Here is a 27,228-nt window from a genome sequence, read left to right on the forward strand (position 1 = left end):
GTGAGAGAAGACAAACTCTTTTCAATAAAAAAGTTTTATTGCATGATAGTGCATAACTTCTTCTATTCCCCTCCCATTCCTCCTTTCAGTCTTCAGCATTTCTTACTGCATCTGATAAGACATGGATGTCTTGCAAAATGAAGGCTAAAGGTTGTTCCAGTTTGCTACCCATCGATAAGTGCACACACACTGTACATTGCATGAATTATGCTGACATATACTTTCTGTACATTTTTACATGTAAGACCGTAAACATTCCGAAGCCCCTAAAGGAACATGGTGGTGGGGAAAAAATGAGATGGGTGGAAAAAGTATATTTCAAAACTTTGGCATTCATCCTCCCTTCTCATGTTTTTTCCCCACCACCATGTTCCTTTAGGGGCTCTGTAAAATGTAGTTCCAACAATATTTTAACACATTTTTGTGCTTATTAAAAAAAGAAGAAAAAAGATTTCATTTATCATCCTCCCTTATTTTGAAGACAGTTTTATTTCTTATTAGATATTTTTCTATTTGCTGAGCCCCAAATGTAGTTGCAATAATATCACGCACACACACACACACACACACACACACACACACACACACACACACACACACACACACACACACACACACACACACACACACACACACACACACACACACACACACACACACACACACACACAGATTATTGAATGATCAGCACTGGTTGTGTAAGACCTGTGATGTTGTCTGAGGTAAAACGTTAATGTTTGATCGAGCAGGCACATTAATGACCAAAGGTTGTGTGTAATCTGCCGCTGGAGATCCATGGCAAGCTATCAAATGGTAATGTGCCAATTACAGATATTTAGCTAATGTTGAATGATTGAGATCTGTATGACGAATATTAAAACACATTTTCTTGCCATCAATACCTAAAACAGCAAAATTTGCATTGGGGCTTGAAAACTCTTTTGAACATATCATTCTTGAGAGATTCAAACCTAACCCTGCCTAAATAGTGAAGATGTGGTAAAGGAAGTCAGTTTACAGGTTAAAGGTCTGTTTCCCAAGATCATTTGTCCCAAAGCAAAGCTTTCCCTGCTCATTATGCTGCATTACAGTTTTTTCAAATTGCTTGCACACTAAAAGTGGAACTTGAGGCTCACTCAGAAACCTTTCACTTATGTAACGAATCTTCAGACCAAGTCTGCAAAACTACAAGCACATTATGTGCTTTACACTGAGTTTGCTATTGTAAAACAAACTTGCAATTTGAAAAAACTGTAGTAAACGAACAACTTAGAAAGCAAGCGCTTTAGCATGTATTCCTCAAAGGCAAGCAATCTGTTATTTACAGAGGCATTCCTGATAAGATTACCGCTGAGTTTAAGAAGTACGAAGGGCTAACCCGCCCCTTACAGCCCCCCTCAGAGCTGCTGTACTCCATACAGAGAATTATAAAGAGCTTGCTTGTGACCTGCCTCTCTGCGACTGAAGGCAGCAGGTTACTTAATCAGTGTCCCAGCACAATTTGATTTGATTGTTTCTGCCTCCATGGACTGATAACAACATTTTATGACAAATCGCTGCTGGAGAGAAGCGGTCTCATTCCAATATCGCTCCTATTATTCTCTCTGTCTTGCTCTTTCCTCACCCTCTTCTCTTATTTTCTTGCACTCAGCGGCTGAATGGATAAAGCTGGGATGTCTGAGGCTTGTGGCCCCCTGGCAAGCACTGAACAAATCACCGAGGCAACAGCACCCAGTTCTAAACTGTTCCGCTGCAGCTGTGTGCGTCAATGGGTTCCCCTGGCCTACAGAGAGGAGCTCTACCAAGTCCTGCTTCTGACCGGGCCCCTGGTGAGTCCTCTCTATATTCCAATACTCTCTCAGTGCTTTTATAGTCGCAAACAGTGTTTATCTGACTGTCACATGGAATTCCTGCGGTATGAATTCTGTTTATATTTGGAATTAATCTTGGTTAGGCATCTGTGGATTGAAAAATAATGATCATGATGGATTGATAAAGTTATCATGATGCGGGAGCAATGGTACCACTATTAAAGCAAATACAAAAATATATTTAAAATTTGATACACTCACCAGCCACTTTGTAAGCTACACCTGTTCAACTGCGCATTAACACAAATATCTAATCAGCCAATCACATGGCAATAACATGGCAGGTCAAGATGAAGATGAAGTTCAAGTTGAGCATCGGAATTTGGAAGAAAAGTGATTTAAGTGACTTTGAACATGACATGGACTGATGATTTACTGGGATTTTAACGCACAACCATCTCTAGGGTTTACAGAGAATGGTCAGAAAAAGAGAAAATATCCAGTGAGTGGCAGTTCTGTGAGTGAAAATGCCTTATTGATGCCAGAGGTCATAGGAGAATGGCCAGACTGGCTGAGGTGATAAAACAACAGTAACTCAAATAACCACTCGTTACAACCGAGGTCTGCATCTCTGAACACACAACATGTCGAACCTTGAAGTAGATGGGCTACAGCAGCAGAACACACACCGGTGTCACTCCTGTCAGATGAGAACAAGAAACTAAGGCTACAATTCACACTTGATCACCAAAATTGGACAAAAAAAGATTGGAAAAACGTTGCCTGGTCTGATGAGTCTTGATTTCTGCTGCAACATTCAGATGGTAGGGTCAGAATTTGGCATAAACAATATATAAGCATGGATCGATCCTGCCTTGTATCAACGGTTCAGGCTGGTGCTTATGGTGTAGTGGATTGTGGGAGATTTTCTTCACACACTTTGGGCCTCTTTTTAACAAGTGAGCATCTTTTAAACGCCACAGCCTACCTGAGTATTGTTGCTGACCATGTCCATCCCTTTATGACCACAGTGTACCATCTTCTGATGACTACTTCCACCAGGATAACTCAATCCAACAGAGCATCTTTGGGATGTGGTGGAACAGGAGATTCGCAATCATGGATGTGCAGCCAACAAATCTGCAGCAACTGTGACATTCTATCATGTCAATATGGGCCAAAATCTCTGAGGAATGTTTCCTGCACCTTGTTGAATCTACAGTATGCCACAAAGAATTAAGGCAATTCTGAAGACAAAATGGGGTCAGACCTAGCAAGGTGTACCTAATAAAGTGGCTGGTGAGTGTATATGTAAAATATATTATGATATAATATTTTTTATATATTTTAATTATTTACATTATAAATGTTTTATATTTTCAAGCTAGTTAACAAGAGCACAAGCACACCTGCATGTACTAAAGTACTTAGTAGACTATCACTGTGTTGAAGAGTATACTGCTATTACTTCTTAAGTAACATGTAGTCTTAATAGTGTCGGGCCAATAGTCAAAATCACCACAGGCTCTACTCTTCAGCACAATGGTAACCCCAAAAACTCACACATATCAGAAAACCTTTTAAATTCCAAAATAAAAAAACATTAAACACTAACAGATCTCATCCCTATATTAATATTAAGCAAAACACATTAAATAAAACTTAATTTTTTTTATTTGCTTTCCTTTAACAGTCAGAAGCAAAGCATGCTGGGAACTAAGAAATCTGTTGTAACTCATTCCGTGAATGTGTGTGTATATACATTATATTGCCAAAAGTTTTGGGACGTCTGCCTTTACATGCACATGAACTTTAATGACATCCCATTCTTAATCTGTAGGGTTTAATATGGAGTTGGTCAACCCTTTGCAGCAATAACAGCTTCAACTCTTCTAGGAAGGCGTTCCACAAGGTTTAGGAATGCGTTTATGGGAATTTTTTACCATTCTTCTAGAAGCGCATTTGTGAGGTCAGGCACTGATGTTGGACGAGAAGGCCTGGCTCGCAGCGTCCGCTCTAATTCATCCCAAAGGTGTTCTATCGGGTTGAGGTCAGGACTTTGTGCAGGCTAGTCAAGTTCCTCCACACCAAACTCACTCATCCATGTCTTTATGGACCTTTCTTTGTGCACTGGTGCACAGTCATGTTGGAACAGGAAGGGGCCATGCCCAAACTGTTCCCAGAAAGTTGGGAGCATGAAATTGTCCAAAATGTCTTGGTTCCTTTCACTGGAAAGAGTTCCTTTCACTGGAACTAAGGGGCCAAGCCCAACCCCTGAAAAACAACCCCACACCATAATCCCCCCTCCACCAAACTTAACACTTGGCACAATTCTCCTGGCAACCGCCAAACCCAGACTCGTCCATCGGATTTCCAGACAAAGAAACGTGATTTGTCACTCCAGAGAACAAGTCTCCACTGCTCTAGAATCCAGTGGTGGCTGCTTTACACCACTGCATCCGACGCTTTGCATTGCACTTGGTGATGTAAGGCTTGGATGCAGCTGCTTGGCCATGGAAACCCATTCCATTGCTGCGTTCCAGTCCAAAATTGTCATGCCCTTCACTCGCTAACTTCCCTCCGTCTCGTTCACTCGGATGTACGTCATTGCTTTGCCCACTACTGGCGGAAACTGCAATGGGCTGAATTGAAATGTCCTAAACCCTTGATCACTTGGAATCAGCTATGGAGTTGATTTATTATTTATTTATTTTTCCCTTTAAGAATTTGTTTAATGCAGCATCCAAATGTTTATAGGTGTGTTTGGGTTGTTTTAAATGAAAAAAATATATAATTAATATATCATAGAGTTGTTTGTTGTTGTGGTGATTAGACAAGATCTGTGGTGATGTCACAATCGTACTGCATTGTGGGACATATAGGTGCCTGAAGTGTACATATGAAGTAGACTCGCTCACTCGGTCAAAATCGAGGGAACGAGGGTCTGCCCATATAAACTTCCCTCGTCCACTTCACGAAGTGGAACGCACTTCAAAATGGCGGCAAGGATTCCCCTGAAGGGAAGTGCTTAGGGAAGTTTGCAAGTGCGTATCTAAAAGTGGACTGGAACGCAGCCCATGACTCTCAGTGCTCTCTACGCATTGTTCTTGAGATAATCTGAAGGCCACACAAAGTTTGGAGGTCTGTAGCGTGTGACTCTGCTGAAAGTTGCCAACTTCTGTGCGCCTCAGCATGCGCTGACTCATTCCGCTGGCCTACCACTTTTTGTCTGAGTTGCTGTTGTTCCCAATTGCTTCCACTTTGCTATAATACCACTAACAGTTGACCGTGGAATATTTAGTAGTGAGCAAATTTCACGAATGGACTTATTGCACAGGTGGCAAACTATCACGGTACCACTCTTGAATTCACTGAGCTCCTGAGAGCGACCCATTCTTTCACAAATGTTTGTAGAAGCAGTCTGCATGCCTAGGTGCTTGATTTTATACAACTGTGGCCATGGAAGTGATTGGAACACCTGAATTCAAGGGCTGTCCCAATACTTTTGGCAATATAGTGTATATGTGTGAACATATATTCACATTTATATGGGAACATGTGTGTGCAATATATGTACACAATAAAGGATAAATCTTTGTGAATTTTACATGTTATGCTATTTTTTGTCTTTATTTATAAATATTTTATATGTATTAATATATAGCCATACATGGTCAATGAATATATTGCAGTATATGGAAAAATAGCAGCACTAGTTTCCCATATGGAAATGTATTATGTAATATATCACATTATATTTTGCAGTATATTTCCATATATTTTTTATTCAAATAGTCCAACAATCTTTGGGTTGCAGACTTAATTGATTTCTGTGTTGTTTATTGGTTTGCTTGTGTTCGCTGTTGATGTCTGAATGTTCATTTTCGTCAGCTCGTCTCCAGGATCTTAAACTTTCTACTGCCATTCGTCATCACAATATTCTGTGGTCACCTCGGAAATGCTGAATTGGCTGGATATGCCCTGGCTTCTGCGGTAATGCATCCACTGTCTATTGCTGTCAGAAAAAAAAAATGCAAAAAAAAAAATACCTTTAGGGTTACAACAGCTTCACTGGGACAGTACCTTCAAAGGTACACTTTTGTAGGGTTGCATATATATTAGTACCTTATTGTACCCGAAAGGTACTAAATCCACCCTTCAGAGGTAAATTAGGTACAAAAATATATGCCACATCACAAGTTAAAGGTAAGGTCTACTTTAAGACATTACGTCCAATTATTACATCTCTGATTTTAAAATATATAACTATATTAAAATGAACGAAATCCTTCTTGTCAATGACCTCATACATTTCACTGAAAAATCTAAAGCCTCTGTGTCTTGGCATATCTGTGTTTTGTAAACTAAGACTATTTCCTATTTAAAGAAGTGCTCTGGAAGATCCGATCGACAATCATGCCTGTATCTCCAAGAAGGAAGCAGTGAGAGATAAGGAGACTTTGTTCAGTGATTGCACTGCTAAAGCATCATTTGTCTTCCTCAGACTGTTAATGTGACCACAACAGCCACTGGATGCGGTCTGGCCCTTGCATGTGACACACTCGTCTCTCAGGTAGTCTCAACTCATGATGACCTTAACATGTTTAAAGTAATTATGTATGTTGTCTTGCCAACTATCTCAATAAACCATTGTTTATTGTGTTTGTATAACCTCTCTCAGGTAGTCTTAACTCATGATGACCTTAACATGTTTAAAGCAATTATGTATGTTGTCTTACCAACTATCTCAATACACATTGTTTATTGTGTTTGTATAATACCCCCCCCCCCCCAAACCCAGTTTTAGCTGGATTCAAAGTATTTCACAAAGTGAGAGATATATCAATATCTCCCTCTGTTAAAAAACAAACAAAAAAACATATCTGAAAAACAACTCAACCAACATCAACTAACTTAATTCTTACATAAAGTAATGAGTCCATCCTCTATATTATGTACTAATGATCTGTTGTCCATGTCCAGACATTTGGCAGTAAGAACCTTAAACGTGTGGGGGAAATTCTCCAGAGAAGCATACTCATCCTCTTACTCTTCTGCCTGCCATGCTGGGCCATACTCATCAACGCTGAGTCCATACTCCTCACCATGAAGCAAGAGCCGGAGGTGGCCAGGTCAGACTAATCCAGTCAGATTATTAGATCAGAACTTTTAGTAGGGTAATTGTTGGGGAAGCAAATGGCTGTAGGGAAAGCAAAATTGTGAGAACAAAAGAACAGAATAAGCAGTTTCCACGCTTTAAAAATCAGCAGTTGAAATATCGAGGGAACTAAAACTTCTGAGATGAATATAGAATTTATTTATTTAGCTATAAATCTGGGGATAAAAGTCTTTTCAAGCTTTTTCAAAAGTTCACCAAATACTGACAACAGCAAAAAAAAAATCTAAATGCTTTCATGAAATGAGATAAAAGATTTACTTCTTGCCTATTTTTATTTATTTTTATCTTATACATTTTAAATCTTAAAGTCAGCATGAAATAAAAGTTTCTTCCCTATTGTTACGTATATCCGCGTGAAACGACTTCCTGAACAAGAAAAATTGTTGGGCGGAACTTGATTTTTTCCATTGGGAATTGATTGGATGGTTGTGGTTTGCTATTGCTGTGATCTCATGTGTGTAACAAGGAGGCTAAAGACTGCAGCATCTGACGTCAGTCGCTAGAGCGCCTCTTGAGATCAGGGAAGTGAGGTTTACATACACAGCTCTTTACACTCACCCCCCCTAAACCTCACTCCCATCCGGATTGGTTGATGCAAGGCCCCACTCCTGAAATTCAGTTAAAGGAACCGTATGTAAGAAATGTATTTCAATTAATCATAAAATGGCCCTGATATGTCACTAGACATTAAGAAATCATGTTAATTTCAAATACTTATATCACTGACAACAGTAGTCCAGCCAGGATATTGTCATTTAAAAGTGAAGTTGCAGCCCTCAACTGATGTTGATGTTGTCATGTTGTGTTTTGGCCTGATGCTCCACCCTCCACCTATCTACTAATCAGAAGTCAGTAGTGTTTCACCATCGGGGTTGCCAGGTCTGCTCTAGTTACCACAGCTGCAGCTACAAACGTGTCGGATAAAAAATGTCTAACGTTACGAAACCTAAAAGACCTCGTTATGAATCCGAAATACGTCGTGACAAAGTCCGAAAAAAAACTGCTCTACAATAATTTGAAAGTGATTGCAGTACCAGTTTTGGCCACAATCTTACATACAGTTCCTTTAACTAGTTAACTCCCTTTTAACACGTTGTTTTAATAATCTTTAAATAATCTCTTATTTTGATGTGTTGACTATCACTCTAAAACACATGTAAAGTGCTTATATTTTTTAAATGTACTAAACTGCTACTTTATAATTTCACATGTGTAATTTCAAATATATTTAAATACATGCCATACAAGTTTCAATAGATATTACATTAAGGTATATTTTAGTTTACCAGAAATGCTTGACAGCACAATTAGCATAACACTTTAACCATATATCAGAGATAACAGAATTATGAAATTACATATAAAGATGTAGGCCTCCCAGGCAGCGACATAGTTCGGCCCGGATTCCACATGTACCAGATTTGGGCCGGATCTGGGCCAACACTTTTGCTGTCTAGGCTACTTAAATCCTACCAAAGTGGGTCAAAAAAGCTGAACTCTAAGAGTTTAACTATAAAATCTAAAATAACTTTATAGTTAAACTTATACTATAGTTTATAGTTAAAGTAAATTTAAACTATAATACATTTTCATTTAATTGCAATTAACATGCAATTAAGAGTCCAAAAACATTACCTTCAGTATATTCTTTTAAAGTATATTATTTCCATAATACAGTTTTTTTTTTTAAGTATGCAAAGAGAAATCTGATTGTTCTCACAAAAATAATAATAATAATAATTAGGACATAAATAGGACACCATAAATATGACACCAAATTGTAACTATTTATGGAGTGTCAATTATCCTGTTTTTGGGTATCATACTGTTTAAAGACTATGCTCAAGGTTCCATTATTCATCCCTATTTCAGGATTGCACAGCTGTATGTTATGGCTTTCCTCCCTGCTGTTCCTGTAAGTATAACAAAATGTTTTTACAAAAACATTCAGTGGTTGTGCTTTAATCTCTGTGCTGGCCTTGTTTTCTAGAGTATAAGTTCAAATGTTTCCTGGCAATTTCTCCAAATCATGCTGCTCACTCTTCATGACACTTTTTTGGTCTATGACCAGTGTGTTTCCTGTCAAATTGTCTATTATTTTCAGTTCAACGCATGTAATATTTAAAGGATGTAACCACATTTATACAGTCAGTTGTCACAAGCTTTCCTTCTGCTGACAGCACTGATATCTTCCTTCAATTTCCTAGGCCATGTTTCTGCACCATCTGCAGGTGTCTTATCTGCAAAACCAGGTACAACATCTCAGTAAGCTCAAGATGTTGCATTGGACAGCTTGTATATATGAGCAAAAGAGATGAAAACTGAAGAGATAATGTGTTGTCATGTTTCAGGGCATCATCCTGCCCCAGATGTACACTGCAGTTGCTGCCAACATTTTAAATGTAGCAACAAACTACATCCTTCTTCACTCAATGAAGCTGGGAGTGAAGTATGTATGATTAATAGGCTACTAATTTTAATAATAATGAACAATAATAAATACACTGAAGAGCCAGGAAATAAATAATCTCTAGGATAAGCAGGTGTGTGTGTGTTTCTGCAGGGGCTCTGCTGTAGCCAACAGTTTCTCACAGATCTCCATCTGCCTCCTGCTGTTTGCGTACATACGCTGGAAAAAGCTGCATGTGAAGACATGGGATGGTGAGGAATATGTGGAAAGCCGCACACACACACTTTTATGCCATTATGGGGTCATTGACTTCTAAAATGATTACATTAAGTCATCTATAATTATCACTCCCTAAAGGGGCGTTCACATTCAACACTGATTTGCAGTGACAAATTGATTCTTGACCGTGAGCGAGAGAGATGGCTAGTAATGCAGTTAGCAGAGTTCCAATGTATGCAAATGAGCCTCAACGTGTGCGGCGACTACCAATGGAAGTGCCGACAGTGATGCATCACTGAATATACAGTGCAGGATATTTTACATAAAATATGTTTACATATCAAGTCAAGTCAACTTTATTATATTACATGTAGTTATTATTTATTTATTTATTATTCACAAGACAAAAAATAGCTGAATTGATAAAAATTTCATACGTTTATGTATCCTCGATTCTTAATACTGCGTGTCGTAACCTGGATGATCCACTACTGTTTTTTGTTTTGTGATAGTTGTTCTTGAGTCCCTTGTTTGTCCTGAGCAGTTAAACTGTGCAATGTTCTTCAGAAAATTCTTAAGTTTTCCAGCATTTTTGCATATTTGAACCCTTTCCAGCAGTGACTGTATGATTTTGAGATCCATCTTTTCACACTGAGGAAAATTGAGGGAAAAAAAGGTTCATATATTCACTGATGCTCCCAAAGGAAACACAATGCATTAGGAGCCGGGGGTGAAAACTTTTGAACAGGATGAATTTTTTTTCTTATTTTGTTTAAATATATATATTTTTCATTTAGTACTGCTCTTCGGAAGCAACAGAAGATACTTACATGTTTCCCGGAAGACAAATTAAGTAAAATTTACCTTGATCTTCAAATTCAAAGAGTTTTCACCCCCTGGCTCTTAATGCATCTCTTAATGCATCATTCTTGATGTGATCGGCCCGTAATTCTTGATTCTGCAATATATATGAAGAGTTCAGATGCAAAAGCCTCTAAATGCCATCTGAAATTTTCTTATAGAATGATCATTTTTATCAAGCTCGTATATTTAAATTCAATAATTTCACTTAAATGGCAATGAAGATTACCTATTAATTGTCATTTAAGTGAAATTACTGAACTTAAATACACAAGCTTGATAAAAATGATCATTCTATAAGAAAATTTCAGATGGCATTTAGAGGCTTTTGCATCTGAACTCTTCATATATATATATATATATATATGTATATATATATATATATATACGTATATATATATGATAGATAGATAGATAGATAGATAGATAGATAGATAGATAGATTTGCCTTTTGTTTGTAAGCAAACTTTTTTTGAGAAGTCTAAACCTATGACAGCCTCTGAGGTAGAAGTTTTCTGCCAGTTTGACATGAATAAACTTTGTTGTCATATCTCAGAATAAACCCTAAACCCGATCAGGATCCCAACGCAAAGCAAAGTTTCCACGGAGAGAGCAGTTGCTAGCGCGGCAAGTTCAAACTAAATGGACATTTTAGCGATATGGTACAGTCATACCACTTATTACATAGCATTTCACCTCCTAAATAATTATGGCGATAAAAGATATTGATTTGAGATAAAAACTGTTTTAAAATCGTACCTGTTTTCCAGAGAGCGAGGCCACGATACTGGATGACATAATTGAATAACTGTACACAAAAAATTTATTTGACTGAGTTTTAATATTTTATTAGCTCACCAATGCAAAACTTCCATGAAGAAAAAACGTTCCTAGCAAACGTATATAGCGTTGCTGGCGCGATTGACCAATCAGAATCAAGTATTCCACAGAGCCGTGCAATGTTCTTTTAACTTGACTTACCTATTTTTTCACGTTGATCATGACTTTTTGCGCATGAATGACTTGCAACAAAATTAATACGCTTGTAATGCTCCCATACAATTACCACACACTTGTTGCCATCTACTGGTGTAATGATGTAAACTACAAAAACAGTCAACAAATGAATCAGTGAACAAATCGTACTCGGTTACTAACGTAACCTCGGTTCTCTCTAGAAGAGGGAACGAGTACTGCGTAAGATATCTTACGCTAGGGGAAAATCCTTTTCCGCGAGATATTGAAGCCAAAAATTATCCTTAATTTTGTAATAATGCAAAACGCGTTGCAGCAGCAATGCAGACATAGGCGAGACAGCTCGCGCGCCTATTGGCTGCTCTGCGGCAACTGCAGCAGCCTATCGAGCGAGGCCTGGCGTGACGTCAGACCCAATCAGGGCACTTCGCGCCCGCTGCGTCACGTCCCGCCGAAATGGGCGTGGTCTAGGCCTATAAATATCGCTCGCAGGCAGCTATTATCTGGTTTTTCATCATCGAAGCAACCAGAGCGTGTGCATGCACGGCAAGATACGCAGTACTCGTTCCCTCTTCTAGAGAGAACCGAGGTTACGTTAGTAACCGAGTACGTTCTCTTACGAGAGGTCTCTCGTACTGCGTAAGATATCTTACGCTAGGGGACCCAGTGTAAAACGCCGTGCATGCTGAGATCTGACACCAAAGACCCAAGGGCGAAAGCCCGGGGTACATATAGTGCACAATCACTCAGTGAACTCACAGAGAGTCCGGGAAGAAGGAGGGGTGCAGCCTCACTTTTCCACATAAAGTAGCGTCGAAGGGACGCAAATTTCATCATACAGACAGGGCGGGGTACGGCCTGAACTGATGGGAAAAAATGTGGGTCTTACACAGTTTGCCCAGCTTTAAACTGTCGAAAATTGAGCTGTGCTCAGTAAACGCAGCATTCTGAGCTGAACGCATCAGGTCAGATAATACTGGTAGTTTAGACCGACAGCAGCCTGGCCTGCAGGGCGGGAACCTCTAGGTTATAAAACCTTATAAATGTAGACGGGGAGGCCCAGCCTGCCGCCATACAAATATCTTGCAAGGCAATCCCACTTGACCAAGCCCACGAAGAGGCCATGCCTCTTGTGGAATGCGCTCTGACACCCAAAGGGCACTGCATGCCCTTGGAGGCGTATGCCAGCGCTATAGCATCAACTATCCATCTGGATAGGCTCTGTTTCGACGCGGCTAGTCCCTTAGAACGTCCGCTAAACGAAACAAAGAGCTGTTCCGTCTGTCTGAAAACAGACGAGCGAGACACATAAGCTCGTAATGCCCTGACTGGGCAAAGGAGGCTCGCGTCTCTTTCCTCATCAGGGACCGGTAGGGCTGACAGAGAGATAATCTGCGCCCTAAACGGTGTGTTGAGGGATTTTGGAACATAACCGTGCTTAGGTTTGAGTATAACTTTTGAGTCATTGGGCCCAAACTCCATGCACGCCGCGCTCACAGAGAGCGCGTGCAGATCCCCTATGCGCTTCACCGAAGCGAGAGCCAGCAAAAACACCGTTTTGAAAGACAGGTGTTTCAAATCGATTGACTGTAAAGGCTCAAATGGCGCACCTTTCATGGCTTCCAGAACCGTAGAAAGGTCCCATACGGGGACTGAGGGAGGTCTGGGAGGATTCAGTCTCTTAGCTCCTTTAAGGAAGCGGATGACTAAATCGTTCCTTCCTATTGACTGACCAAGCGTTGTTTCTGAGAACGCTGCTATAGCCGCCACATAAACTTTGAGCGTGGAGGGGGCCCTGCCCCCATCCAACAGCTCTTGTAGGAAGGAAAGCACCTCCGTCACATCACAATTTGTGGGTGACACACCACGGGCTGTGCACCAGCCCGAAAACACTGACCATTTCGAATAATAGAGTCGTCTTGTAGACGGAGCTCTAGCCTGCGTGATCGTGTTTAATACTCCTTTAGGGAGTCCAACATGTACCCATTGATGGCCCAGACATGAAGGGACCATAGATCCGGGTGAGGATGCCAGATCGAGCCGCGGGCCTGTGAGAGGAGATCTCTCCTCACTGGTACTGGCCACGGGGCAGTACTTGCTAACTGCATCACGGCTGGGAACCAAGGTTGGTTTTTTCCAGAACGGTGCTACCAGCAGTACTGAGCATCCTTCTTCCCTGATCCGTTCTATCACCTGAGGCAGGAGAGAGACGGGGGGAAAAGCATAGAGCGGGCGGCGGGGCCACACATGGGACAGCGCGCTCCTGCTCTTGGAGAAAAATTCTTGACAGTGAGCGTTTTCTTGAGACGCTAACAGGTCCACTTCCGCTCTGCCGAATTTCTTCCACAGCAGTTGGACTGTCTGTGGGTGTAGGGACCATTCGCCTGCCGGAACATTGTTCCTGGACAGTCTGTCTGGTCCTATATTCATGATCCCTGGCACGTGCGCTGCTCTGAGCGAGCGCAGGTTGCACTGAGCCCATACCAGGAGGCGTTCTGCCAGCCTGTACAGTTTCTCGGATCTGATGCCGCCCTGGCGATTTATGTAGGATACCACAGACATGTTGTCCGAACGGACCAAGACGTGGTGACCTTTTATTTGGGGACAAAAACGCGTCAGCGCGTTGTCTACTGCCAGCATTTCGAGGCAGTTTATGTGCAGGAGCTTCTCCCGTTCTGACCACTGGCCGAAGAACGGTCTGCCCTCGAGCAGCGCTCCCCATCCCGAGGTGGACGCGTCCGTGGACACCACTTTCACCCTCGAGGAAGTCCCCAGGCTTACACCTGATTGGTACCAGTCGTTCGCTTTCCAGGGTTTCAGAGCTGTAACGCATTTCTGATTGACCCTGAGGCGAAGCAAACCGGGTGCCCACGCTTTGCGTGGGACTCGCGCTTTCAGCCAAAACTGCAGCGGGCGCATGCGGAGCAGACCCAGCTGGAGTACTGACGATGCTGAGGCCATGAGACCTAGCATCTTCTGAAATCTTTTGAGCGGGACAGACGCGCCGCAGCGAAAAGAGTTCGCTGTGCGTCGAATGTCTACCGCGCGCTGTTGTGATAGTCGCGCTATCATGGATAGTGAGTCCAGTTCTGTGCCCAGGAAAGATATTTTCTGACTGGGTGACAGGGAGCTCTTCGCCCAATTGACACTCAGACCCAAATCCTCGAGGTGATCGAGTAAAATGGTCGTGTGTTCTATGAGCACTGCGCGAGATTGCGCTAGAATCAGCCAATCGTCCAAATAATTCAGCACTCGCATGCCTCTCATTCTGAGGGGTGCGAGCGCCGCGTCCATGCACTTCGTAAATGTACGGGGTGCTAGGGACAAACCGAACGGCAGGACTGTGTACTGATATGCCTGGCCCTCGAAGGCGAATCTCAAATATCGCCTGTGACGTGACGCTATCTGTATTTGAAAATACGCGTCTTTCAGATCTATTGACACAAACCAATCTCCTTGGCGAATCTGCACAAGGATTTGCCTGGTCGTGAGCATCCTGAACTGTCGCTTCACAAGCACTTTGTTCAGTTGCCTTAGATCTAGTATGGGTCTGAGACCCCCGTCTTTTTTCGGTACCAGGAAGTATCTGCTGTATAGCCCTCCCTCGCTCTGATCTTGAGAGAGAGGTTCTATGGCCCCTTTGCTCAATAGTTTCGTCACTTTGGCTCGAAGTAGATGTGCTACTTCTGTTTTTACCGTGGTCTCGACGCGCGCCACATAGCGGCGAGGGCGTCGGCGAAACTGCAGCGAATAGCCTCTTTCTATAATGTTCAGCACCCACTTCGAAACCCCGGGTAGCTTTGCCCATGCGTCTGCATGGATAGCTAGGGGTCGAATACGAAGCGCGCTCCGCTCGCTCAGCGATGGAGAAGCTTCGGTGTGCTGCAACACAAGCGTGTCGCTCGTGACATTTGAGGCATGGGGCGCGCTGATGACAGCGGGCAGATTGCCAGCGCTCGACTCCTCTGCGGTGGTTAACCGCGAGGGGGAGGGCTGGGCGGTTCCCGTGGGAACTGTCATGTCTATGTGTGGATGTGGGCGCGGGACAGCGGGCACATTTATCACACCGAAAGCATCGTTCGCTTGCGTGAAGCGAGTGCACGTTGGTTTCGTTTTTACAGAAACCGTGAGACATGCATAACGTGGTGTTAGTGGGCACTGGGTAGTGGGCACATTCACCATGTTTGAAGCGCAATCGGTCTGAGCCGATTCATGTGCGCGAGCCCTGTGTGACGGGCTGTGCTTGTGTGTAGAGATGGGCACTGGGCAGTGGGCATTCTTCTTACACATAAAGCACCATCGGCCGTGGCCGGGACACCAGAAAAAATTCACACTTATGGGATTTATCTGGGTAGCCGTAAAAACGGCGTTTGTGTGCAGGCAAGCGGGTGACAGAACCGACTTGTTTACTGCAGGATACACTGGAACAGTCACATTTACTGGAACTGAACGAGCGAGAAGTTGCCATAGAAACAGAGAGCGTCAACATGCTGGCGTTTATTGCAGGCCTGCGTGCATTACAACAGGCTTGTTCACTGCAATATTGACATTTCCAGTCGCCTGTTTCAGAGGGGAAAGGGAAATGTATAGGAAAAAGGAGGTTGGTCCGTCCGCAGCGGGACCAGAAAAACTCCCTTTTTTCCTTACGCCAGTGACGCACGGAACACCATAGAAACGGTGTTTGGGTGCAGGCGAGCGGGTTGTACAACGCGCTCGTTGGCTGCAAAATACACATCTGCAGTCGCCTTTTCAGGGAACTGACAGAGCAAGCATTGACGGCATAAGAGAGCGTCAACGTGCTGGCGTTTGTTTGCAGGCATGCGTGTATTACACCAGGCTTGCTCACTGCAATACTGACATTTCCAGTCGCCCGAACTTCAGAGGGGAATGAGAAATGTACGAGAAAGAGGAAGTCGGTCCGTCCGCGGGGGGACCAGAAAACGCTCTTTTCTCCTTTCGCCAGTGACGCACGGAAACCATAGAAACGGTGTTTGGGTGCAGGCGAGCGGGTTGTGCAACGCGCTCGTTGGCTGCAAAATGCACGTCTGCAGTCGCTTTTCAGGGAACTGACAGAGCGAAGCATTGGCGGCATAATTTTAACTGCCGCTAGACCGGGATTCGAACTCCGGTCTCTCGTGAGAAAAACCAATGATTCCGCCACTGAGCCACAGGGGGGGAACGCAAAGGTTTTCGGATGCACGAGCATATAAGAGCGTCACATGCTTTCTTCGGCGTATGCTTGCAGGCGCGCTTGTATTAAAACAGGCTCGCCTGCTGCAATATTGATATTTCCAGTCGCATGATCAGGGAACTGGGAATATGTATGAGAAATTGAAGGTCAGTCCATCCTCGGAGGGACTAAAAACACACCTTTCTCCTTTCGCCGGTGAGTGACGCATGAATGGGGCGCAGAAGGCAGGGTAGCTTTCTTATAACGTAAAGAAAAAACTAACCCCGACCGTCCGCTTCCAGCCTCCCTTGTTGAGCGGCGCAGTTTGCGCGGCTTGAACAGAGGGAGAGAGAAAGCTAGCCCCGTGACCGCCCGCTCCTGACATCCTCTGTGAGCGGCGCGGTGTGCGCGGCTCGAACAGAGGGAGAACAGGTATCGTCCCCCAAGCAGGCAAGGCAAGCGGGCGAACCGGCAAGCTTTGCGGGTTGGGGGGGGGGGGGGGCGGGGGAGCAGTCTCGGAGAAGGATGCCAGGTGAGTCCTCAGAGTCACCATAGGCAGTACCTAACTCGCAGTGAGGGCAGTCGCCGTCAGCGAGTGCGAGAGCTGCGTGATCAGGAAAAGAGGCGTCTTGAAAAAGACGCCCAGCTCTTTTAGTGCAATGGGAGTGTGTGTCGCGGCGGCGAGCACACACACATACATAAACACAGTAGCAGAGAAAGGATATAATGCCGGAAAGCGCAGCAGGAAGGCAAGGAAGGCGGCGCGGCCAGCGACTTCAGTGACTCGTCCCGCTGAAGGTGCTCTCTTTCAGACGGCGCGGCTTCTTCTCCAGCTCCAGCGATGCGTGTGCTTCGCTTGAAGGATGAAAAATCAGATAATAGCTGCCTGCGAGCGATATTTATAGGCCTAGACCACGCCCATTTCGGCGGGACGTGACGCAGCGGGCGCGAAGTGCCCTGATTGGGTCTGACGTCACGCCAGGCCTCGCTCGATAGGCTGCTGCAGTTGCCGCAGAGCAGCCAATAGGCGCGCGAGCTGTCTCGCCTATGTCTGCATTGCTGCTGCAACGCGTTTTGCATTATTACAAAATTAAGGATAATTTTTGGCTTCAATATCTCGCGGAAAAGGATTTTCCCCTAGCGTAAGATATCTTACGCAGTACGAGAGACCTCTCGTAAGAGAACTATCTTTTTGATGAACAAAATTGTTATTGAGATAAATCATATAACCTATGAGATAAACCTACACCCCGCTGTTAATGGCCACATTTTGATGCATATTGTGCCCAGTCTAGGCCCTTCAGTGGAGTCGATTTCCCTTAATGAAATCATCACCACCAATCTTCCTGCTCCTTATAGACACCAGTTGGCATTTTCCCAGTGAAATAAAATATTTTGATACTTTGTGAAGCTTTTTTTGCATATAGGGATCTCCCAGTCACGTGACCCCTAGCCGCGTGTCAGCCATTTTGACGGAATACTATTGCACAAGCGCACATACATGAGAATGCGGATTATCACGTTTTATGGCTGCGAATTGATTAAAATAATGAATAATGGTCACTGTATAATTATCTTGAGCCTGCTGAAATGTTCCTAGAAATATATTTTCTTTCCAACTGTGCAATCTTAATAATAAATAGGCTAAATATATTTATCCACTAAGCTGCAGCAGTCCTGTGCTCGTCTTCCCATTAAGTTTTTTTTCTCTTTCTGACATTTCATACCTGTTGTTACATTTTTATTTTATTAAATTGACTATAAAAAAGATTGCTTGTGTGTGCTGGTGTTCATTCCAGTCTTTTAAAATAGTTGAATGAATGAATGCTCGCGAGGTGCCTGTAACGATTTTAAATAGGCTAACGTTAGGCTATTTAATCAATAATGTACACAGGGTAGAGGAGAACAACAGTCAACTACTTTGAATATTATAGCATTTGGGGCATAAACATGTAAATAGTGAAAAGACTGACATTGAAAAATGACACAGAATGATTAAAATTTAATATTTAAATATTTAATCCAAATAAATGTTGGTGGTTTGCACTGATGTTATTCATTTGTTCTCACACACTTCAGCGTCGCGGTCACTGGCCACTATCTATTATTAGCGCAGCGGCCGTCAGCTAACTCTTCACGTCAGGTCATCATAAAAAGAAATATACAAGAGGAAGATCAAATAATTAGGAATCATAGATCCATATGAAGCACCACGAGTTCTTTTTACAGGCATTAAATGTGTAGAAAAACTTCCTGACATTGAGTTCGGTGACATTTACAGCTACCTTATTCACTTCCCATCACGCTACACCGGAGCTTCATTAAAAGCATACAAAAGCTTAGCAGGCTATCGGTATCACGAGTCCGGATGGGTCAGCAACTCTTTGATTTGGACGCCAGCAGGGAAGGATTTTTCAATCATCACCGCAAAGGTTGGTAAATAGATGAATATTTCGCGACGAGCTGTATTATCACCAGCGGTTTAGCATTTTCTATTCCGTCAAGATGGCTGCTCCAAATGGCGTGACGTCACGCGGGACGTCCCTATACCTCGGGAGGGAGATATTTAAATGAGGAATATTGAGACGTGTACGTTCCCGCAGGAAAACTCCAATCGAGGCATTTCATTGAGTTCAGAAACAGTATATAGAGAATAACTCCCTTAGGAGTGGACTTTGTGCTTTGTAACTTTGAAGACTCCGTTCATGCAACATGACATACTAAAGAAAGTTGAAAATGTAAAAAAGCACAATAGGTCCCCTTTAAGAGCATTTGTGGCCATTTGTAACTTGAATGTGTCAGCCTTCCGGTGTCAGCCACTTCCAGTTATTTTAGCTGTACAAAAACAGTTTGCCATGATGCTTGATATTGTAAACTCACACTACATTACAAATTAACAGTAAATGGCTTGCTTCTGCGTTACAAAATAAAGTAGACAGGTTTTGTCGAATTGTGACAAGTTCTTCCACATGCATGAATACACAAACACAATTATTTTGCATAGCAAGTCAATCAATAATTACAAGAGATGTATGGTGTTCTGTATGCAGTGATTGTGTGTGTATGTGTTTGTCTCTGTCGCTCCCTACAGGCTGGTCTAGAGCATCACTGCAGGAGTGGGGCTCTTACATGAAACTGGCCATTCCCAGCACTCTCATGCTCTGTTTTGAGTGGTGGGTCTATGAGATCGGAGGTTTTCTTGCAGGTGTGTAGATGCATGAGGAAGTTTGCGTATATGCGTTGTTTTGTGTTTCTGATTAAATGAAATGAGTAGTTGCCAATTTGATATACATAACAGAAAACATTCCTATTGGTCTTCAACCTGAAGTGCCACTGCAATCATGTTAAATCCCTGACAATTAATGCTTTGTTAATTACTATTTTGTTATTGCACTGATACAAGATCCCAGGTGGAAGTGCAGTGCACAAATGTTTGATGGCTTACAAATCCTCTCATAAATTGCCTAACTACTGTTTGTTTCAGTGCAATGCCACAATCAGAGAAAAACAATCTCATTTCACACATAATTAAATAACATCCATCCCTCTTCTCATTCCCCCCGATGATTGTCAGGAATGCTCGGGGAGGTTGATCTTGGTGCTCAACATGTGTTGCTGGAGGTGGGGGCCATTACTTACATGGTAAGACAGCGTTGTGTAGCGTTGAGCTCACAATACTTAGAGACTTTCAGACATTACTGCCAAAAGGCAAATGTATTGAAACAACAACAACACATGCATTACAAATCATTTATTTATTTATTTATTGTTACATTGAAATAGTGTGAATATTTGCATGTTTTAATAAACATATTTCATGTTAAGTTTCCATTAGGTGTGCATGCAGCCGCTTGTGTGCGTGTGGGAAACGCGCTGGGAGCTGGAGACACTAACAGGGCCCTGATCACCAGTAAAGTGACTCTCGTGATCTCCGGTTAGTTGACTATGGAAATACCCACATAGTGCTTCAAATGAAGCTTAACTCTTTCCCCGCCACTGAAGGAAATTTCCGTCATTTGTGAGACAACTTCCCTGCCATTGACGGAAATTTCCAGATTTCCATGTTTTCACTGTGTTACGGTAGGGGTCGCTATTAGACATCTTCTGAAAGAGTACTGTATCTCCTTATAAAAAAAACACGTCACGGGCGAAGAAGCAGCAGAAACAAGCAATAGCATATATAAGCATATGCATATATAAAGTAACGCAATCATCAAAATTAAACAGCATATAAATCAAAACTGCCTACTGAATGAAATGTCGACCTAGGACGAGCTATAGGACTGTGAAGCTTTGGGGGTGTTGATGGACGTGATCCAATCCATCTATGATTTGATCATCGTTCTGAATCCGATCCAGACATAGTCTTTGACAAAAACGCGATCTTTTTGCTTAAAATGTTGTTTTTTTAATGTAACTTGCCCACATCACATTGCCACACTTAAAGTTGACAATAAACGAAAGTTGTGAGGTATATCCGAGTAAAACAGCTTTTCGAAAATCCCTTGATTTTGTCAATTGGGAATTGATTGGATGTTTGTTTGGTTGTGGTTTGCTATTGGTCAATCTCATGTGAGTGACAGGTTGTCCCGCCTTCGCACGAGTAAATACTTCATCAGAGAAGAGAGAGCAAGATTGAGGGGAATTTTGATGAGTGATTTTTCACACAGGTGTCACCAGTGTTGGGGAGTAACTAGCTACATGTAATGGCGTTACATAATTTAATTAGAAAAAAAGTAACTGTAATCCGTTACAGTTACTGAGAAAAAATGTGTAAATAAATTAAAGTTACTTATGAAAATGTTAATGATTACAGGGGATTACATCTGAATATTTTCTGTAAAAAGCTAGGATATGTCGAAAAATATTAATTTGTTGCTTTTTCTGTTTTTGATGTGCATGATACCTCCTGCCATTTAAAGGCTGTTTAGTAAAGCAATGCTATTCTGATAAAACTGCATTCCGGTGCTGGAAATGTAAAAATGATTTTATCCAGAAATCAGAAAATGGAGCAAATATAAAAGTTCAGTGCAAAATATATTTACCGGTATCTACTATTAAAATGCTATCGACATCGAAGGTTTCAATGTCAAACCTGAGGAAGCATCTGCAGGTATGAAACTTAGCCTATAATAGTTAACTGTTAGCAGTCATTAAATAAAGTAGGAAAGGCATTGCCTACTCCCGCCTGCCACACCATGCTACTAATGTGTATTCAAGGCAGATTTTAGCTCTGTATTGCTTTGTGCATGTCCAGTAGTTTAAACATGTTCATCTCCATTCATTACAAATTAGCTAGTCTGCTAGCTAAAGACGTCTATTCAAGTTCCTATTTGGGTTTATGTAGTATGCTATATGTAGGCTATATGCTATATGATTAATTGTTTTTCCCAAGGCATTGTTAAATGCCATTGTTTCCTGTAATAGCTGTGCAAAGATTTGATTTCAAAAACAGTTTCATAGCTATTAAGCTATTGCTTGTTATGATTTTAAATCTGTTTTTAACCTCAGAATGATCTAAGTAAAAAGAGGTGCTAAAGTCTGGTTATATTACTTTAACAAAGTATGGTCATTTAAATAATTACACTACTGATTGCATTATAAAAACTTGTAATCTGTAACCTATTACATTTCCAAAGTAACCTTCCCAACACTGGGTGTCATACAGATTTCGATGAAAAAGGGAGGGAGATTACGAGGACACATGAACTTTTACAAAAATAAAGCGTGCACGGATAAATCAAAATGAATAGGCTACTGCAATACTCCATACAAAAATAATTGTTAAGTTTGATTTCATGGTGAACATATAATAGGTATCTAGAAGAAAATATAATTTAAACCTTTGCGTTGCAGGAGTCTTGGCTGTTTTACAGGGAATCGTGATGGGTTGCTCAAAGTCAGTAGTGGGCTACATCTTTACCTCTGATGAGTAGGTTTTTTTCCATTATAGCATACTGTATACACATGTATTGGATTATGATAAAACAGAGATTATAATGGATTTGTCATGTGATATTTTATGGTAACATGACCTCATTTTCTGCATAAGAAATAAATAAAAACACTGCTAATTAGAGCGATTAGAGTGAAGCTTTTCTTCTATTGTTTTGCAGTTCTCACTTCTTGATTTAATCTAACAGGAGCATAGTGAAGATTGTCTCGGAAAATCTCACCCTGTACGTCTTCCTGCAGTTTTTTGATGCTCTTGTGGTAGGTTTGAAATGTTTTAACATTTGTATTCGTTTAAAGGAAGGCAACACAAATGAATCATTGGTGGCATTATGCTGTAATGCCTAATGATAGTTGTCTTTCATCATTATATGACTCTAGGTGTGATTATACTGTAGTGATAATGTCACAATTAGACTATCAGTTTACTAGGGAATGAAACCTGGTTCTGTGAAATGACGTAATTCACTGATAACTGTTAAGTGTCTGGTTCATATCTGTAAGACAGACTGATTGTGTTGTGTTTTAGTGTGTGTGTTCAGGGATTCTTCTGGGAGCTGGGAAGCAGAAGATTGCAGCACTGTCCAACTTGATCTGTTACTACTGCATTGGGCTACCAGTGGGAATATCACTGATGTTTCTGGCCGAGCTCAGGATACTTGGTACACCTTTTCGCATGTCCTGATTTTGCCAAGTTAGACATTCCTTGGCCTATATATTTTGTTGATCCAGGAACAACATTTAGTCCTAACCATATCCGTACCCCTAAACCTAACCCTACCCATAAGTTATCCCTAAAATCAGAGGGAAATTATAGGTGAATAACACTGATTTTGAAGCATATAACCCTGATTGTGTAAACTTGACATAAACTGTAAACTTGTCCCTCAAATCTGATTGGTTGATTGGAATGTTGTTCCAGGATCAACAAAGATGTTGAAAAAATGAATGAAAAAAAACAATAAAGATCTTTAATTTCATTTATATATGTGACAACCCCAATTTTGATAATAATACATTATTATGATCAATTTCAGCATTCCCTTGATTTGTGTCACTGTTCAAATGTTTCTTGAGCAGCAAATCAGCATATTCAAATTATTTCTAAAGGATCATGTGATACTGAAGATTGGAGTAATGATGCTATAAATTCAGCTTTTGCCATCACAGGCAGAAATTACAATTTTAAAATATATTTAAATAGAAAGCAGTTATTTTAATTTGTAATGATTTTGTTTTAATGTATTTTAGGTCAAATAAATGCAGCTTTCAAAAACATTAAAAAAATCTTACAGACCCCAAACTTCTAAACTGTATATGCACTGGAGATATTAATCTAACAAACCCATTACAACATATTTTGTAATCATTATAATAAAGTCATCAATTTTTGTATTTCTGTAAAACTAATTTCAATACATTAAGCGCATCTAAACTTGTGATTTTTAAAGATTTTTAAATAAACATTTTGACACCCTCATGTTGTTACAAATCCATAAGACTTTTGTTCATCTTCTAAAAAGAAATGAAGATATTTTGAATTATTAGGTAATAAGTAATTGCTGACAGATTTGTTTTTTATTTTTGGGTGAATTAACCCTTTAATGTGGATTCATATCTCTGGTCATATAGTATGTTTTGTCTTCAATCCAGCCATGCAATAAAATTCAGGTTGCATTTGTTTATCTGTTACCTGTTCTAAGCCTGAAACACATCTCATTCTCACTTCCCACTCATTCAGGTCTGTGGCTTGGCCTCTTGATTTGTGTCATTATTCAAACGTGTTTCTTCACCACTCTCATCTTCAAGCTCGACTGGAAGAAAGCGACAGAGCAGGTGGGACATGACAAATCAAACTCACATGGTCAAGCCAAGCTGCCCTCCTGGAAGGCTGTTGAAAGTGTTTGATAATTTTGACTAATATCTTCCTTAGGCCCTGAAACGTGCAGGCAAACATGCAAAAGTAGTGTGTGTCCAAAAGGCGCCGTCGATAGGACAATCAGTCATCGATACGCTAGTTTCTGAACGGCAGGACAGCGCGGAGCAAACACCTGATTTTGGAGCTTCAGCAAGTATACCTGAACCTTGGGATGACATAACTGGAAACAAAGTAATTGCTACATTGATGACGTCTGTCCTGAAATATAAAACTTTTCTCAAATCCCTGTGGTGATAACCTTTATTTATATAATTTTTTTTGCTACTTTAGGCCCAGCTAACAAGTAATAGCTCTGAAGCGGCCGGCTATGTACAAGTTAGTACCCAGGAGCAGGGTAAACTAGTGATGGAGAGTGAATCTGGAGAAGCTAGACCTAAAGTCTTGCTCTCTACGAAACAGCTTGTGCTTAGACGGGGACTCACACTGTTGACCACCGTCCTGATCCTGATAGCTGGAATCGCTGTGCATGTAGCTTGTCCTCTTCCGGAAAGTTTTAATCGACATCAGAGCAACCTAACAATGGATTCAAAGATTTTTTCCACCCTTAACACCTTCCTCAACACCACAGCAAGCTCACTCTAACTTGATCCATCTTACCAAGGCCCCAATTAAAATAGAAAAAGAAAAAAAAGATTGGGACCGCGACTGGGTCAATCCATCCAATCTATACAAGGAGGACATAAGCGAATCAGCCAATACCGATAAAAAAAAAAAAATACATCTCTGCCAGCTCGTAGGCTTACAGAAGGGGATTTGTACGCACAATATGGACAAATTTTCTGGGACAGTCTCCAGCCCAACTGTCTAGGCCAAAATACAGCTGCATAAAACTACTGAAAAGAGCAGTACTTATTGTGCAGTATATTATTTCATTTCTTAGTGGACAGATTTTACATTTTAAAAAGTTTTTTTATATATATATATATACTGTATCTGGTTATATGATGCAGATTATAAGGTTGTAGTTTTCCTTGTTAATGTATTTATCACATCAAAGTAAAGCACAAAGTGAAATACTATTGAAAACATTCTTTACAAATTTCTTTTAGGCAAGCATTTAAAGGAGAACTCGGTAACTACTCTAGCGAACTCTTGTCACTTCTTCGCTGATTTTCCCTTTTGTTGTCGCATGTTTTCCCCACGAGCTCCCCCTACAGCTGTGGGGGGGGGCGTATATTTCACAACACAGTCGTAAAAAACTCACTTGCGGCAGCCTCCTCCCTCTCTCTACCGCTGCTCATGTGCGTTTGTTTTGATCGGAGCAAGCCAACTGTATCGCGTGGAGCTATGTCTACCGAGGTGGGTAATCTGGTAATACATCATACATGCGTGCGTGTTTATGTCGAATTGCCGTAAAGCAATTTGTGTTTCGCGCTCGTTCTCGTTCTAGTTCTCGCTTATCACGAGACTTCCAATTTCTAACTTGCCGGGACGGTAGTGTTGCAAGTTGCAAGGTTGGTTTTCCGCCTGGGAACGCTGGGGGGAGCGGGGAAAGTCACCAATATCACCAGAACAGGTTGTTTAACCATCCAAATGATTTCTAGACAGTTTTATTAAGTTAAAAAAGTTACCAAGTTCTCATTTAAAGCTACACTATGCAATTTTTGATAAAAAAAGAAAATGATAATGTGCAAATGCACAGTCACCCGTGCATGTCACATCATATCCATACTCCGGCTGCGTTGGTGTGTATATATTCATTTGTCCATTCGCTCTGAGATGATGTCCTTGAACCACATTCATTCATGCAGAGGAGCAATATATGTAAAGAAATAATTGACGACGGGCCGTTGAATTATTAGAAAAATAATGCACACCCGAGCTGGTAATGCAACCACGACGCGAAGCGGATAGATTGTTACACCTCTAGTGTGCATTCATTTTCAATAATTCAACAGCCCAAAATCAATTATTAAGGTTATACTACAGTTACCACACCTCAAAACATTGTTTAGATGTTGTACTTCAAGACATTTGTTAGGTTTTTGTCCTTAAAACATTCTTGTGTGTTGGACTAATTTCTTGCACATTTAATCCCAAGCCTCCTTTGCTAATTCCTAAACGTAATTTCAGAAGTAGTTACGCAGGCTTGAGCCACTAATAGCAGAGAAATGCACTTATTAATGCAGTTATGAGAAAAGCAGAGAAATGCAGTTGTTAATGCAGTTATGAGAAAGAGAGAGAGAGAGAGTTAGCATGTGTGAATTACCTCAGTCTGTGTGTCTCTTAACAGTTCGGCAGTTCGGCACTACTAATAGTGAAACTGTAAGTTTATCTGCTCCAAGAACAGCAGCGTTATTACCTCGCTAGTGAGAAATGTCATTGTTGTCAAAGTTGTTACACTATTTTACTGATGAAATCGTCAGAGCAGCGCTGACAACACATTTCTGTGTGAATATGTGTCCGTAATGTATGTGTGTGTGTTTGAGCGGGAGAAAGAGTATGTGCTTTCCGTACCTAATAAAACTGAATTTTGTGGCAAAAACATAATTTGTCACTTGTTTTACTAGGCTTTTTTTTTTTTTGCAGACAGACCAGAACACAGTCATTCTTTAGCTGTCACCATCTTTATTTTAACCTCTGCCCTCCACCCAGAACACACCCCATGCATATTATATTTCACATATTTGGCATTTCAAGGTACACATTTACATTCTTATCAGTTTTTGCTTTCCCTGGGAATCAAACCCATGACCTTGGCGTTGCAAGCAC

The 27,228-nt window shown here is 41.4% G+C and overlaps 2 protein-coding genes across 2 annotated transcripts in view; both read left to right on the forward strand.

Moving 5' to 3' along the window:
• The window catches only part of LOC309477421 (multidrug and toxin extrusion protein 1-like), a 244,440-nt gene that overhangs the window by 118,468 nt on the left and 98,744 nt on the right, over positions 1-27,228 (forward strand). The window lies entirely within an intron of this gene.
• Positions 1,424-26,594, forward strand: LOC309477420 (multidrug and toxin extrusion protein 1-like). Its single transcript, XM_082140682.1, has 17 exons — positions 1,424-1,829; positions 5,703-5,804; positions 6,316-6,384; positions 6,795-6,943; positions 8,863-8,905; positions 9,198-9,242; positions 9,342-9,439; positions 9,554-9,651; positions 19,717-19,830; positions 20,200-20,267; positions 20,451-20,559; positions 22,482-22,557; positions 22,769-22,838; positions 23,107-23,239; positions 24,319-24,413; positions 24,511-24,687; positions 24,787-26,594. The coding sequence occupies exons 1-17, from the start codon at positions 1,659-1,661 to the stop codon at positions 25,096-25,098; spliced, it is 1,929 nt and encodes a 642-aa protein (XP_081996808.1). The 5' UTR covers positions 1,424-1,658; the 3' UTR covers positions 25,099-26,594.

Source organism: Leuciscus leuciscus (assembly GCF_965113295.1).
Source record: "Leuciscus leuciscus genome assembly, chromosome: 16".
Lineage (NCBI taxonomy): Eukaryota > Metazoa > Chordata > Actinopteri > Cypriniformes > Leuciscidae > Leuciscus > Leuciscus leuciscus.

Bases quoted from the DNA above. Each gene is read 5' to 3' on its own strand.
- LOC309477420 (XM_082140682.1), top strand. From the start codon at position 1,659: ATGGATAAAGCTGGGATGTCTGAGGCTTGTGGCCCCCTGGCAAGCACT. The intron at 9,243-9,341 runs GTACAACATCTC...GTCATGTTTCAG, and splicing joins TGTCTTATCTGCAAAACCAG to GGCATCATCCTGCCCCAGAT. The intron at 19,831-20,199 runs GTGTGTAGATGC...GATGATTGTCAG, and splicing joins GATCGGAGGTTTTCTTGCAG to GAATGCTCGGGGAGGTTGAT.